We start from the raw sequence: 17436 nt of genomic DNA, 5'->3' as shown, positions 1-17436 counted from the left end.
AAATTCGTTGTTTAAACCTAATGGAATGATGGTGTTAAATTCTAAATCCTCCTTGATTCGGTACGTGACATATTCGCAATGTGATTTCCGCCCCTCCATGACTTTTTTACCTTTTCGAACGCTACATATTTTTGTAGGGAAGGGTCACTATTATGAAAGTTTTTAAAATGGTGTGACACTGAATGGGATTCAAAACCTTTTTTTATGTTAGCTATATGTTCTGCCACTCGTGTTTTCAGAGATCTTTTTGTCCTGCCTATATACTGTTTACGGCAAGGACATTCAAGGAGATAGATCACATCCATTGAGTCACAGGTCAGGCCATCCTTTATCATAAACCTAAAGGAATTTTGGGTCGATTGGACGTGTGGTTTTTTTTCAGAAAAGATGTGATCTGACAATTCCGACATCTGCCGCATCTAAAGAAACCTTTAAAACTGAGCCAATTTGAGTTGTTGGGGGTGGTTCTATTGTTCACGGTTGGTGTACACTATGTGTGGATCTGTTAGTGTGGATGCAATGATTTTATCCCCTAAAAGATGGTGCCAGTGTTTCCTAATAATTCTTTCTGTTAATTTGAAGTGGGCATTAAATGGTAAAATGATACGGCAGTTGTCGTTCTGTAATGGTCTTTTTTTTCTCTCTTGGTTAGGTATAAAGAACCCTTCTCTATTCATGGTCCTAACTTTATTTAGGGATCTCTCTATTGCCTTATCAGGATATTGTTTCATTGTAAACTATTGTTTCAGCTGCATAGCCTCACATTCAAATTGAGTTGTATCTGAGCAGTTTCTTTTAATCCTTCTAAACTGTCTGGTAGGGATATTCAAGAGCCACCTGGGAAGGTGGCAACTAATGAATGGGATGTAACTGTTATGCATGACAGGTTTATGATATGTGCTACATGCTAATTTATTGTGATCCGTAGTTATTGTTAAATCCAGATATTCTATTCTCGTCTTGCTAATTGAACTGGTTAATTGAAGATTCCTATCATTTGTGTTGATGTCCTGTAGGAATTCCTCTAATGAGGGATCTGAGTTTCTCCAAATGAAAATAACATCATTGATGTAACGTCGCCATAGCACCAGATCCAGTCTAGGTAGAATACGATCCTCCTCCCACTGGGCCATGAAGAGGTTTGCATAACTGGGAGCAAATCTGGTGCCCATGGCGGTCCCCCGGTTTTGAATATAAAATCCGAATCAAAAGCGAAATAGTTGTGAGTGAGAATATAATTGACTCCTGCCAGGAGGATGGAGATCTGATCTCTATGTAATTTGCTATTGTGAGTCAATTGTTTCTCTAACGCTTCCATACCTTGCAAGTGTTCTATACTTGTATATAGAGCAGTGACATCTATGGTTCCCATCACCTAATTTTCCTCAAACGCCAAATTTGAATTATTCGTTTTTTTGTGATGACTCTCTGGGGTGGATGTCGGGTGGTAACAGGAAATTGAGTGTCCGGCTGTGTATCAGCACCTCAATCTCCTCTTCCCGTGCGGCCCCCACCCACCCATCTACTGATCATCTTCGCACTCCCTTTTAAATATGACACTTTTCAAAATATGATATTTTCCAAATATGATATTTTCTAAAATATAATATTTTTCAATCCATACTCAGGTGGTGCAGTTCCATCTCTACTTTTACACTAGTTACAAGTGGAACTGCCATCTTTAGCAAGTTTTACTGACATTCTCATGCAGATAATGGTATATGTGATGAAACCGCATCAAAAACGCATTGCAACAGCATATGCATTTATTTATTTTTTTGTGTTTTTTTTTAGTGCATCCAAAGTGCAGATGCGCTGTACTACATGATGTTTGCTACAATGTACTACATGTTGTTTCACCTTTCCAGCCATACTGATATATGTAATCAAATTGAATAGGGTATAACTGAGTCCACTATATTTTTTGAGATGCGGTTCTAACAAATATGCCATTCCAGGTTTTCCAAAAAATCCTGTTAGACACTCCCTTTTAGGGTTTAGCCTGCTATAAAAAGGCGCATTTGGCATCTGCTGCTGACCACTGAGGAAGGGGAAAATGTAGCCCTGAAACGCGTATGGTACCAGCAGCCATTGTCAACTATATCGTTGGAATCAAGCAGCTTCTACAAATTTTATTCTGTTTTTGAGCTTGCAAGCTAAAGAAGTTGTACACAATTACAGCGCTCCAGCCTGCCCATCCAAGGCAACTCCAACCTCCTCACTGATCACGTGGACAGACTCTGATCACATGACCTGATCACGTGAGACGGAACGGAAGGTCCTTGACACTACAGCGGGTTAAGACACTGCACGCCATTGTATACCACCGCACGCCAGCCAGAAACAACTGGAGTACTACCACCTGACACAGCAATCCTCAAGAAGGGTAAAGTAGTACATGAGCAGTGCTGCCTAAGCTATGATGAACTGTCTTTACACCCTAACTGTATATAAAATGCTGGTCTCTACACTATCACTGTTGGAGTGAGAGACACTCCTACTTGTCCAATAGGTGATACCCCATTATTTATGGATAAACAAGGAGCAGTCATTGGTGACGTTATTTGGGACCTGGCTTTTGAGCAAGTCCCATAACCATTTTAGGTGGATCCACCGTTCTTATATGCCATATTATGTCCGTTACACCCTCCTAGTGTTATTGTAATTACTATAATAAATAGTTTTGCTTTAATATCTTCAATTGAGTCCATCTGGTTCTGGCTAACTGAGTGCCCCCTTACCAATTTATCCACTTATTTTTTATCCTTGATATTTTTATATATTTACATTTGAAAAAAAGGGTGTTGAACTTTTAATATTATTAAAAATGTTATTAAAGGGTTTTATTTTTATTGCCTAGCCTAAGGATAAGTCATCAATAGCTGATCAGTGGATGTCTGGCACCCCACACCCCCACCGATCAGCTGTTCTTCAGTAGATCAAGGCATCAGAAATACAATTTCATCTATTGTGTGCAGTAGACAAAACTGGTTACTGCAGCACTGCTCCCATTAAAGTGGATGGGAGCAGCTCTGCAGTAGCCACCTCCGTCCACTGCACACAATAGGCAAAGCTGAGGCAGAACAGCTGATCAGCAGGGGTATGAGGTGTCGGACCTCTACCAATCACATATTGATGGCCTATTATGAGGATAGCCCATCAATATAAAAGAACCCGAAACCCCTTTTAAACATATTTTAACTTTTGTTTAGGGGACTTTACCATGCTTGATTACTGCTGATCAGCTGTATGAAGGGAAGGCGTGCTCAGTGTGCATGTGCCGTCTCCTGTCTCTCTTCCTGCTGCTATGTCTATGGCAGGGGTGGGGAACCTCTGGCCCGCGGGCTGTATGCAGCCCTGGGATCATTTCATGTGTCCCCCGGCCCCCTGCCAGAACATATTGGGAAAATGCTAATGACTGCTTCCATTATGGAAGCGGTCATTAGCATGCGGGAGGCACAGCAAGGTGAGAACTGCACTGTCTGTACTCACCTTCCCTGGCCTTCTTCCAGCCCCGCACTTTGTCCTGACACATACAGAGTCAGGATGTAGTGCGCGTAGACACGCACTATGACCTAACGCTGTGCACTGTCAGGTCACAGTACAGCACGGCGGGAAGAAGACCAGGGAAGATAAGTGAATCTGCCAAGAGGCTGTTTATTTATTTATTTTAAATGTCTGATCTGAAGCTAATGGATGGTGGGGAGGGTCTGATGGGGTCTGATCTGAGGCTGGGGGTCTGATTTGTGGTTAGGGGTCTGATCTGAGGCTGGGGGTCTGATGGAGGCTGATCTGAGGCTGGGGAGGGTCTGATGGGGGTGTGATCTGAGGCTGGGGTCTGATCTAAGGCTGGGGAAGGTCTGATGAGGGTCTGGTCTGAGGCTGGGGGGTCTGATGGGGGTCTGATTTGAGGCTGGGAGTCTGATCTAAGGCTGGGGGGGGGTCTGATAGGGGTCTGATTTGAGGCTGAGAGGTCAGATGGGAGTCTGATCTGAGGCTTATGTAGGCTGGGGGGTCTGATAGGAGGCTGATTTGACGCTGATGGAGGTGGGGTGGCAGATCTGAGGCTGAGAAAGGGACAAAGGCAGGGACAGTGGCAGAGTGAAAGCTGGGTGAACCCCTCTCAGGACCCCTCTGGGATAAGTTTGGCTGCCATTAATGCCAAATAAAGAACTAAATATGTAACATTCTGAACTTAAAAATTTTACTGTGGTAAAAATGGCACCTGTACTATATGTAATACTAGCTGAAGGACCCGGCTTCGCTCGGGTATATTTAATCTATTTCATTTAATGTTTGTGTGTGTCATTAAAAGATATCAACACTATCCACTATAACAGTGACATCTACAGCACCCCGCCCCCTTAACAGTGACCTCCACAGCCCCCCACCCCTTAACACTGACCCGCCCCCACAGTGCCCTGTCCCTTAAAATTGGATCTCCACTGAAGCCATCCCCTTAACTTTGACCTTTACAGCAACCTTCCTCTTTAACAGTGAGTTTCACAGCACACCACCCCCTTGACAATAACCTCCACAGGCCCCCCTTAACAGTGGCCTTTACAGCAATCTGCCCCTTAACACTGACCTCCATAGCGGACCATCGCTTAACTGTGACCTCCAGAGCAGCCTGCCCCTAGGGTGGCCAGAGGTCCAGTTTTAGGCCGGACAGTCTGGCTTTCAGACTCCCTGTCCTCCGTCCGGCACAGGGCATGGACAGACACAGGGATGTCCTTTTGAACAGCTCACTCTCAGTCAGCAGCACTGTACCTAGAAGTTGATTTTTAAATTCATTTTCCAATCCCTGTCGGCTGAATAGTGTAGGGGGCGTGGCCTAACCAGATCGGAGGCATGTCCTTTTGAACAGCTCACTCTAAGACAGCAGCACTGTGCTGTCTGAGTGTGAGCTGCAGGGAGAAATTCACCGTCCCTCCCACCTCTGCAGCTGACATAAGTTGATTTTTAACTTCATTTTTTCAATCCCTGTCGGCTGAGGAGTGTAAGGGGGCATGGTTTAGTGGGACCTGGGGGTGGGGTTTTAGTCCGTCTTTTCAGGATGGCCTGAATGGCCACCCTACCTGCCCCCTGAGCTATGACCTCCACAGCACTCGGCTCTCTTAACAGTGTCATCCACAGCTATTAAGCTTTACTTCAATAACGATTATCCTGGTGACAAATTTCCTTTAAAGCTGACCTACAGCAATGAAACAAAATGGCTGGGTTGTTATGGAAACCTGGTGTCACACTGTGCATGTGGAGGCTAACTGCCTGTGAGCTTCTATTGGCTGATAAGGGTCATGTGACCAAGCTTCTTTTGACTAATGCATTTTTGGGGAATAGGTACGTCCGAGACAGCTGAGACCTGGTCTAAAACCTTCCCGGACACCTGATGTACCTGTGTGCCAAATTTTGTGATTCTAAATGCAACGGTGCGGATTCCTTTAGTGGACATACATACACACACATACACTCAGCTTTATATATTAGATATATAGTGCAGGTGCCATTTTGTGCTGCTAAAATACAGCGCTCTAGATTTTTTTTAATTAAAGTGCAATTTCTGTAACTTACCACTAAGTCAGTTATATGTTTGACCAAATATGGCAGTCACATTTTTAAGTTGAGAATTTTGTATGGATGATGCATGAATGATGATACAAATATCCAAACGGCCATCTGCAGCAAAACGTTTCCCCACCCTTGGTCTATGGCAAAGCAGCAGCAGGCAGGAAGAGAGAAGGGGGATGGCACATGCAAACTTCGGGCGCTGTCTCCTCATACAGCTGATTGGTGGTGGTGCAAGACCCCTGCCGATCTGATATTGATGACCTATTCTGAGGATATGTCATCAATATTAAAAGCCGGGAGAACACTTTTAAGCTGCCGGTTTCAGGTGGGTGTCAACTCTATAACTCAGCCAGGACTTGCTGCATATGACACAGGCTCAGCTCCTGAGCCTGGTCCATACCCCCCTCTACAGTATGTACACATTTTTCAAAATATGTAAGGACAGGAACAGGAAGGGGGTGGGAATTGAACTTGCGGAAAAAAAAGTGCTTCTCCTATAATGATGTACAGACGTTATCTTGACTGACAACATGCAAACACAACAAAATCATATTACAGTAATACAACAAATTGTGTTAAAGCGACCATCCTCGCACACTTGGAGTCAAATTAACCCTGGCTACATCTGCAAATAAGCCTACTATGATGTAACTGACTTTTTCACACATAACCCTTCTATTATGATGAGAAGTTCCTGTCATGTTCTGTTATGATGATATGTCAATGTTTTCATGCTATATATTGAAGGTTTATTTGGTTTCTGGTGACTGGCTGTTCATTTTCATGTATTTGTGTTTAGCCTACAGGGACGAAATAAAAAAACCATATGTGGCAACAACTACAACAAGAATAGCAACACCTAAACCAAAACTGGGTAAGCCTCCTTCACTTACTGGCCCCTCTTTCATTTAATTGTGACAAAGCACTATAAAGGTTTCAGAACTCTGACAAGTCTTTGAAGACTCAGATTTAAGGTCTATGATTGAAGCTATCTTTAGCCATTTTTTTTTTTGTATTTTTATATTTAATTTATCTTGTTCCTAAATTTAAGTCAGCTATACACATAGGGTCATTCAGTCATCCATGGGATCGTTTATAACTGATCCTACCAACAAGGCATGAGAATAAACTTGCCAAATCATTAAGTCAGTTTTAAAGTACTGTATATGCCGGCGTATAAGACGACTGGGCGTATAGGACGACCCCCAACTTTTCCATTTAAAATATAGGGTTTGGGCTATACTCGCCGTATAAGACTACCCCTCAATGCCCAGCCATCCCTGTCTTCAAGACTATCTTCTCCAGTCCAGGGAACTGACTGGGATCTGTGGATGGCACTGTTATAGGGAGGGGGATCTGTGGATGACACTGCTATGGGGGGATATATGGATGACACTATATAGCATCTTATGCTATATGTGTCATCCACAGATCCACCCCATGACAGTGTCATCCACAGATCCCCCTCCCTATAACAGTGTCATCCACAGATTCCCCCTCCCCATAACAGTGCCATTCACAGATCTCCCCCCCCCCCCTAAACAGGGCCATCCACAAATCCCCCCCCTATAACAGTGCCATCCACAAATCCCCCCCCTATAACAGTGCCATCCACAAATCCCCCCCCTATAACAGTGCCATCCACAAATCCCCCCCCTATAACAGTGCCATCCACAGATCTCCCCCCCTATAACAGTGCCATCCACAGATCCCCCTCCCCATGACAGTGCCATCCACAGATCCCCCTCCCCATGACAGTGCCATCCACAGATCCCCCTCCCCATGACAGTGCCATCCACAGATCCCCCTCCCCATGACAGTGCCATCCACAGATCCCCCTCCCATGACAGTGCCATCCACAGATCCCCCTCCCCATAACAGTGCTATCCACAGATCCCCCTCCCCGACACTCAGAGGAGTATACATTTATTAACTGTAATCTGTAACTTTAACTTTAATCAGCGCTCATCTCTTTTCTAGGGTACCTTACTCTCAGCTTCGGTAACGGGCAGTGCGGGCGGCGCTCACTCTCTGACGTCACGCGCGTGCTCATTCCACTCGGCGGCGCACGCGCGAGACGTCAGTGAGTGAGCTCCGCCCGCACTGCCTGTTACCGGAGCTGAGAGTAAGGTACCCTAGTAAAGAGATGAGCGCTGATTTAAAGTTAAAGTTACGGATTACAGTTAATAAATGTATACTCCTCTGAGTGGCGGGGCTCTGTATATTCTAACCCCTAGGCAAGCGTCCCCGTCACCATGGGAACGCCTGGGGGTTAGAATATACCATCGGATCTGAGTATACCCGGCGTATAAGACGACCCCCGACTTTTGAAAATAATTTCTAGTGTTAGAAAGTCGTCTTATACGCCGCCATATACGGTAAGTGGACAATGGCGGTCAGCTGATCATGCCTTGCACATGTAGTATTTCCAGCTTATACAGTCATGTGAAAAAATTAGGACACCCTTTGAAAGCATGTGGTTTTTTGTAACATTTTTAATAAATGGTTATTTCATCTCCGTTTCAACAATACAGAGAGATTAAAGTAATCCAACTAAACAAAGAAAACTGAAGAAAAGTCTTTTCAAGATCTTCTGTAAATGTCATTCTACAAAAATGCCTATTCTAACTGAGGAAAAAGATAGGACACCCTCACATGTATTCCCTCTTAAATTGGCTCAGATCTCACACAGGTATATCACACCAGGTGCACATAATTAGTAGATCGTTACTCTGCATGTTGAATGAGGCTTGCCCTATTTAAACCTCAGACATTTAGTTTGGTGTGCTCCTGACTGTTGAAGTGAGAGTGAGCACCATGGTGAGAGCAAAAGAGCTGTCAGAGGACTTCAGAAAAAAGATTGTAGCAGCCTATGAGTCTGGGAAGGGATTTAAAAAGATCTCAAAAGATTTTGAAATCAGCCATTCCACTGTCCGGAAGATAGTCTACAAGTGGAGGGCTTTCAAAACAACTGCCAACATGCCCAGGACTGGTCGCCCCAGCAAGTTCACCCCAAGAGCAGACCGCAAGATGCTAAAAGAGGTATCCAAAAACCCTAAAGTGTCATCTCGAGAACTACAGCAGGCTCTGGCTACTGTTGATGTAGAAGTACATGCCTCTACAATCAGAAAGAGACTGTACAAGTTTAACTTGCATGGGAGGTGTGCAAGGAGGAAACCTTTGCTTTCCAAGAGAAACATCGAGGCCAGACTGACATTTGCCAGCGATAAAGTTGACAAAGACCAGGACTTCTGGAATAATGTTCTTTGGACAGATGAGTCCAAAATTGAATTATTTGGACACAACAGCAGAGGACATGTTTGGCGTAAACCAAACACAGCATTCCAAGAAAAGAACCTCATACCAACTGTGAAGCATGGAGGTGGAAGTGTCATGGTTTGGGGCTGCTTTGCTGCAGCAGGACCTGGTCAGCTCACCATCATAGAATCCACGATGAATTCTACTGTGTATCAGAAGGTGCTTGAAGAACATGTGAGACCATCAGTTAGAAAATTAAAGCTGAAGCGGAACTGGACCATGCAACATGACAATGACCCAAAACATACTAGTAAATCAACCAAAGATTGGCTGAAAAAGAAGAAATGGAGAGTCCTGGAATGGCCAAGTCAAAGTCCAGATTTGAATCCCATTGAGATGCTGTGGGGTGACTTGAAAAGGGCTGTACGTGCAAGAAACCCCTCAAACATCTCACAGCTGAAAAAGTTCTGCATTGAGGAGTGGGGTAAAATTTCCTCAGACCGATGTCGAAGACTGGTAGATGGCTACAAGAACCGTCTCACTGCAGTTATTTCAGCCAAAGGAGGTAACACTCGCTATTAGGGGCAAGGGTGTCCTATCTTTTTCCTCAGTTAGAATAGGCATTTTTGTAGAATGACATTTACAGAAGATCTTGAAAAGACTTTTCTTCAGTTTTCTTTGTTTAGTCGGATTACTTTAATCTCTCTGTATTGTTGAAACGGAGATGAAATAACCATTTATTAAAAATGTTACAAAAAACCACATGCTTTCAAAGGGTGTCCTAATTTTTTCACAAGACTGTATGATCAAATTTTCAGCAGACAGAAGATTGCCATTGGCCATCTCATTTATATTTTAAACTATAGTTGGCCGAAGTGGACAACATCTTCCATTTTGGCTGGCTTTTATCTTATGGGCACTGTCTTTGAATAGGGAAGCTTGGAGAAGGTTGTGTAAGCTAGTAGTTATTGGCTACAACTTAAAACTAGAACATTTTAATGTTTTTAGGCTACTTTCATAATTGTGTTTTTGCTGGATCCGGCAGGGTCCAGCAAAAATGCTTCCGTTACTGATAATACCACCATCTGCATCCATTATGAATGGATCCGGTTGTATTATCTTTAACTTACCCAAGACAGATCCGTCATGAACTCCATTGAAAGTCAGTGCGGGACGGATCCATTTTCTAATGTGTCAGAGAAAACTGATCCGTTCCCATTGACTTGCATTGTGGGTCATGACGGAAAGCATGAGGTTTGCTCTCCGGTATGAGAACATAACGGAATGCATTTTGGAGCATACCGTTCTGTTCTGTTACGCTTTGTCCCCATTGACAATAAATGTAAGTAGCATCCTTGCAAAAATTGTCTTCTTTCTGGAGCTATGTTTCTAAGAATTGTATAGTCTATAGCCTTACCCATTTAGAATATTGTAGATTCTATTTGCCAAAGTTGGCTTCTAGTTCACTTGGCATTTTCTTACTCCCATAATAAATGTTCACCACTCATATCCATCTCTTTGTAAATGTCATTCTTGTGTCAGTACGAGTTCACGTGTTATTTGGCATTTGACATTTTACAGTCATGGTTTTTATATAAGGACTGGTATTGTAAGGCATTGCATTGTTTCTTTGTGACAAGTACACATTTATGAGTATAATACTATTTTCACACACATTTTCTCAAAATAATATGTTAGTACTAAAAAGTAAACAACTTTATCAAGATTTCACTTTAAAAAGCCTATGGAAATAAATATGAAGATAGATTAGAATTAATAGCATGTGCTTTATGTTCATTTTCATCCCAAACAAGCTGTTTTCAAACCCTAAATGATGTAATCACTTGGCACAAGTACAAAAATATAATATTTTGTCCAGTTTGTCGGTTTTCACTTGTGACCAAATGCTTGGAGTTGAAGACGAGCAAAAAAAAGAATTCACTTGAACATGTTTACATATATAAATACTGAGATTCAGAGTCACTGGTCCTTAAAAGGGGTTGTCCTATGAAAAATATTCTAGTTTTCAAACCAGCACCTGCATCTGAATACTTTTGTAATTAAATGTAATAAAAAATTTAGTATAACCTCCCAGTTATTCAATAAAATGTATCTGTATAGCGCCACCTGCTCTTTGTTCTTTTTGTTATTTCTTTGACCTGCTCATTGAGATGGCCGCACATGCTCAGTTTCATCTTTCAACTGCCTCCTGAGTTGCGATAGGGAGAGCATGGACACGCCCCCTTAGCTGCAGCAGAACAGACACTCCCCTTGAACTGCCACCCTGTATAAATGTAGCAGAGCAACGCATGGGGATATCTCTGGATCCATGTGAGGTACATGGCTGGGTCTAGCTTTGTTAAAAAGAGATTGCCATGTACTATTTGATGTCTGATTTTCATTTTTTAGATTAGTAATTGATAGTGTTCAGCGAGCACCAAAGTGCTCGTGTGCTTTGGCCGAACACATCAGTATGCTCGTGTGTTCTACCGAGCACAATGGAGGTCAATGGGAGAACCCCAGGCACCCCCTGCTCGGAAGAGAAGAGGGTGTCTGGTTCATAAAAAAGGTTAGAAATTGATGAAAACCCCATCAAAATGGTTTGGAAACAGCATTAAAAGGACAGCTGGATGCGCCTTAGACTCCTACTATGTACGACATACAATAGACAACCACAGAAAGGCTATATGCCAAAAGCCAGGTATGTGCCCAATCTATCCATTAGACAGATACCAGCCAGCATACCTTACAATGGCAGCCTTGTGCACTATGAGATATTCCAAACCAGCTCTCACCTGACTGAGAACCAGTAAACCTCAAAGTTATTTTGCATCTGTTAGTAATGGTATAACTCCTTAAAATATGTCAAAGTGGTATTTTTAGGTAAAAAACCTTGATCTTGACCACTTAAGCTGGCTATACACATCTGTCTTTTGTCAGCCAAGCCCGCTGAGAACAGTTTTGGCCGACACACTAATGTGTGTTAGGAAGCAAGGATTGGGTGAAATGGATATATTCACCCAGTCCTTTTGTTCTTCCAGGAAATAAGCCTCCACCCATAGAATACACATATATGTTCGGCCTTAGCCAAAGGGGAATCTGGGAGGGAGTCGGGAAAGATAGCAGTTGGCTGAATGATTGTTAGGTCGACAGTTATTGAAGGGATATGGGCTGTTTTAGACCGAGTGGAAATTCAATACAAAAAGTAGCTCAACTGCTCTGAGGAACCCATCTATTGAGAAAATTTAACCTACTATTGTTTTAAACATGACAACAAATGATAACTCCTTTCCCTGCAGCGGAAATGAGTATGGACAGCTAAATTCCCCCTCCAAATAAATGCTCCCAGAATATCCTAGCTATAGATATCTCTGCATTCAGTCAATCATTGAAGGACTTATCAAAAGAGGATATCATAGCTGGAACACCACTTTGAATCAGTGAATTATCACGGAAACAGTTGCATATACTGTAGTATCTGTATATATAAAAAAAAAAAACTAAAATAAAGTGCAACCCCTACATTTAATTTACAAGGCTGCTGTGAACTTCAAGTTTTTTACCACCTAGGATTTTAAATATGACTTAGATATTGGGGGAAACAGAATTTCAAACTATAAACTGGTCCATTCTAGACTGTTAGGCAATATCGCAGAACACAATGCACTTTGGAAATCAATGTGAAAAGCCTAATGTGTACCATCACTGTAAAGTTTATAACACATAGGTTAAAGTTCCTAGGAAATATCTGAAAATACATTCTCCAAAATTGAATTTCCATCTCTCTTCTTTGTTGACGAGGTTGAATTAGCAGAAACAAGTTTGTCTACTTGTGTATTTTGAGCTCCTACAAATTCCTGATAATATAAAATCCTAGTGGTTGAGATCTGTACTAAAAAGGCAACCATAGAAATGATAATTATACATTCAAGATAGATGTTGTTTGGTGTTTTGGGCCAGTCAGTCAGGGGCTACCTGACATGAAACTGCACTAATAGAGCAAGTCCTACAGTATCAGTGCAGTTTCTGATGTTAGAAGAGCTGAAGGACCTGTGATGACATCATCACACGATCACATGATGTCCTCACAGGTCCAGCACCCAGTGAGCAGTTCAGCAGAAGGAGAAGAACTGCAGAGCAGTAGAGGAGGAGGTAAGTGACTGGGGAAGTTTTTTTACACTCTCCTTCCATGCTGCTATCAGTGGGTGAGGAGTGATTAGTAATAACAATACTGCAGTCAGTGGGGGAGAGGGGGTTGGGCTAACAATGCTAAAGTCAGTGGGAGAGCGGTGGTTAGAGTTAATAATGCTGTCAGTAAGGTAGGGGTAGTTGGGGTAACAATACTGCTGTCAGTGGGGGAGGAGTGGTTTGGGGTAATAAAGCTTCTGTCAGTGAGGTAGGGGTGGGGAAAATTCGCTTCTACCTCACAGTTTTTTTTTTGCCTTCCTCTGGCTCAATTTGCAGGATAACAGGCCGAACTGGATGGACAAATTTCTTTTTGCGGCCTGATAAACTATGTTACTATGTTACTATGTTATTAAGTAGAAGACTGAGCCAGTTAATAGAAGAAAGTACCCAAACGTCTGCCAGAACTGTTACAGCTGTACAATAAATATCATCATTGAAATGTGGCCATCTTGGAGATTCTCCAGTTCAGCACTGTCTTCTCACAGCAAGTGCTACATAAACAATTAGTATCTTTCAATCGTCCTTGTCATAACTCTGGTAATTTAATATCATTCACTCACAAGGATTCCACACCTGCTGTGTGACCTTATTCCCTTCATAGACTAAAAAGGCTTAACAGAAGTTATAAGAAGAGCCAGGAAGGGTTTAAAAAGCAGCCCTGGCATACAAACTCCACCAGCCCACATAAAATATCTCCATTCCCCCCACCCAATATAATGGAAAGAAGGTGGTGTGCAATGTACACTGCAGCAAAATTTCCATTATTTTGTTGCAGTCCTTATCTTCAATAAAAGAACGAAAATAAAAATGGAACATAGAAACACCTGATCACATGGTCAGACATATGCATTACCACAATGCAGCACAAAATACCTCCCAACACCAATAAATACCACAATGCAGCAGAAAGTACCTCCCAACAGCACCAACAAATACCACAATGCAGCAAAAAGTACCTCCCAGCAGCACACAAAACCCCCTCCAACCCTGATAGCAGCATTTTTTCTGCTTACTGTCCCTCTCCCACTTACTTACCGGACATGGTGCCTCCATCTTCTTTTCTGGCCCTCTCCCACTTACAGCAGCACTATTATTCTTAACCACCCCTCCCCCAGTATCACAATTTTTTTTATACTTAACTGCCCCTCCCCCACTGTCAGCAGCACTATTAGGCCCCTTTCACACGGGCAAGTTTTCCGCGCGGGTGCAATGCGTGGGGTGAACGCATTGCACCCGCACTGAATCCGGACCCATTAATTTCTATGGGGCTGTGCACATGAGCGGTCATTTTCACGCATCACTTGTGCGTTGCGTGAAAATCGCAGCATGCTCTATATTGTGCTTTTTGCACGCAACTCAGGCCCCATAGAAGTGAATAGGGCTGCGTGAAAATCGCAAGCATCCGCAAGCAAGTGTGGATGCGGTGCGATTTTCACGCATGGTTTCTACGTGACGATCGGAATGGGGACCCGATCATTAATATTTTCCCTTATAACATGGTTATAAGTGAAAATAATAGCATTCTTAATACAGAATGCTAAGTAAATTAGGGATGGAGGGGTTAAAAAAATAAAATATAATAATTAAACTCACCTCATCCACATGTTCGCACTGCCCGGCTCGTCTTCTTTCTTCTTCTTTGATGACCTGGGATGAAAAGGACCTTTGGTGACGTTACTGAGCTCATCACATGGTCCATGGTCACCAAAGGTCCTTTTCCTCCTAGGTAATCAAAGAAGAAGAAAGAAGACGAGCCGGGCAGTGCGAACAAGTGGATGAGGTGAGTTTAATTTTAATTTTAATTTTTTTAACCTGTCCATCCCTAATTTACTTAGCATTCTGTATTAAGAATGCTATTATTTTCCCTTATAACCATGTTATAAAGGAAAATATTAAAATCTACAGAATACCTAACCCAAACCCAACTTCAGTGAAGAAGTCCGGGTTTGGGTCTGGGTACCACATTCAGTTTATTCTTACGCGCAGAAAAAACTAAAGAACGCAACGCAATCGCATACAAAACTCATTCCACTCACAGGCAAAATCACACGATTTTCCCGCAACGCACCCGCATCCTATCCGGCCCTCACACGCAACACCCGTGTGAAAGAGGCCTTACCCCTAACCACCTCTAACCCACTCACATTATTAACCCTAATCACCCATCTCCCGCTGACAGCAGCATTATTACACTTAACTACCCCTCCCCTACTGTCAGCAGCATTATCCTCCCTAACCAAGCTACCTCACTGACAGCATTATTACCCCTAACCATCCATCTTCCACTGAGAGCAGCATTGATACTCTAAACACCCCTACCTCACTGACAGTGTTATTACCCCTAACCACCCATCTTCCACTGACAGCAGCATTGATACCCCAACCACCCCTACCTCACTGACAGCAGCTTTATTACCCCAAACCACTCCTCCCCCACTGACAGCAGTATTGTTACCCCAACTACCCCTACCTTACTGACAGCATTATTAACCCTAACCACCGCTCTCCCACTGACTTTAGCATTGTTACCCAAACCCCCTCTCCCCCACTGACTGCAGTATTGTGATTACTAATCACTCCTCACCCACTGATAACAGCATGGAAGGAGAGTGTAAAAAAAAACTTCCCCAGTCACTTACCTCCTCCTCTACTGCTCTGCAGTTCTTCTCCTTCTGCTGAACTGCTCACTGGGTGCTGGACCTGTGAGGACATCATGTGATCGTGTGATGATGTCATCACAGGTCCTTCAGCTCTTCTAACATAAGAAACTGCACTGATACTGTAGGACTTGCTCTATTAGTGCAGTTTTTATGTCAGGTAGCCCCTGACTGACTGACCCAAAATACCAAACAACATCTATCTTGAATGTATAATTATCATTTCTATGGTTGCCATTTTAGTACAGATCTCAACCACTAGGATTTTATATTATCAGGAATTTGTAGGAGCTCAAAATACACAAGTAGACAAACTTGTTTCTGCCAGTTCAACCTCGTCAACAAAGAAGAGAGATGGAAATTTAATTTTGGAGAATGTATTTTCAGATATTTCCTAGGAACTTTAACCTATGTGTTATAAACTTTACAGTGATGGTACAGATATGGCTTTTCACATTGATTTCCAAAGTGCATTAAGTTCTGGGATATTGCCTAAGAGGCTAGAATGGACCAGTTTATAGTTTGAAATTCTGTTTCCCCCAATATCTAAGTCATATTTAAAATCCTAGGTGGTAAAAAACTTGAAGTTCACAGCAGCCTTGTAAATTAAATGTAGGGGTTGCACTTTATTTTAGTTTTTTTTTATATACAGATACTATATGCAACTGTTTCCGTGATAATTCACTGATTCAAAGTGGTGTTCCAGCTATGATATCCTCTTTTGATAAGTCCTTCAATGATTGACTGAATGCAGAGATATCTATAGCTAGGATATTCTGGGAGCATTTATTTGGAGGGGGAATTTAGCTGTCCATACTCATTTCCGCTGCAGGGAAAGGAGGTATCATTTGTTGTCATGTTTAAAACAATAGTAGGTTACATTTTCTCAATAGATGGGTTCCTCAGAGCAGTTGAGCTATTTGTATTGAATTTCCACTCAGTCTAAAACAGCCCATATCCCTTCAATAACTGTCGACCTAACAATCATTCAGCCAACTGCTATCTTTCCCGACTCCCTCCCAGATTCCCCTTTGGCTAAGGCCGAACATATATGTGTATTCTATGGGTGGAGGCTTATTTCCTGGAAGAACAAAAGGACTGGGTAAATATATCCATTTCACCCAATCCTTGCCTCCTAACACACATTAGTGTGTCGGCCAAAACTGTTCTCAGCGGGCTTGGCTGACAAAAGACAGATGTGTATAGCCAGCTTAAGTGGTCAAGATCAAGGTTTTTTACCTAAAAATACCACTTTGACATATTTTAAGGGGTTATACCATTACTAACAGATGCAAAATAACTTTGAGGTTTACTGGTTCTCAGTCAGATGAGAGCTGGTTTGGAATATCTCATAGTGCACAAGGCTGCCATTGTAAGGTATGCTGGCTGTTATCTGTCTCATAGATAGAATGATGGCTTGCACATACTTGGCTTTTGGCATATAGCCTTTGTGTGGTTGTCTATAGTATGTCGTACATAATAGGAGTCTAAGGCACATCTAGCTATCCTCTTAATGCTGTTTCCAAACCATTTTGATGGGGTTTCCATCAATTTCTAACCTTTTTTTATGAACCAGACACCCTCTTCTCTTCCGAGCAGGGGGTGCCTGGGGTTCTCCCATTGACTTCCATTGTGTTCGGTAGAACACACGAGCATACTGATGTGTTCGGCCCAAAAAAATCTCCTTTTGTGGCTGTATTTTTATTTTTGAGGGCTTTGGCCCAGTTAGTTAGGCCTATGGCCTCTCTTAGTTGGCTAAATTTTG

The 17436-nt window shown here is 42.6% G+C and overlaps 1 protein-coding gene across 22 annotated transcripts in view; it reads left to right on the top strand.

Annotated features, from left to right (window-relative positions):
* LOC120995626 (ABI family member 3 binding protein) overlaps positions 1-17436 on the top strand; it is a 409717-nt gene that overhangs the window by 221881 nt on the left and 170400 nt on the right. For all 22 annotated transcript variants that reach the window (XM_040424962.1, XM_040424958.1, XM_040424957.1 and 19 more), the window contains one exon: positions 6368-6442. In XM_040424962.1, the coding sequence (XP_040280896.1) occupies positions 6368-6442 (75 nt within the window). The remainder of the gene's footprint in view (positions 1-6367; positions 6443-17436) is intronic.

This window comes from Bufo bufo, chromosome 3 (genome assembly GCF_905171765.1).
Source record: "Bufo bufo chromosome 3, aBufBuf1.1, whole genome shotgun sequence".
NCBI lineage: Eukaryota > Metazoa > Chordata > Amphibia > Anura > Bufonidae > Bufo > Bufo bufo.
Note: the sequence above shows the minus strand (reverse complement) of the source record. Positions and strands in the feature narration are given on the sequence as shown.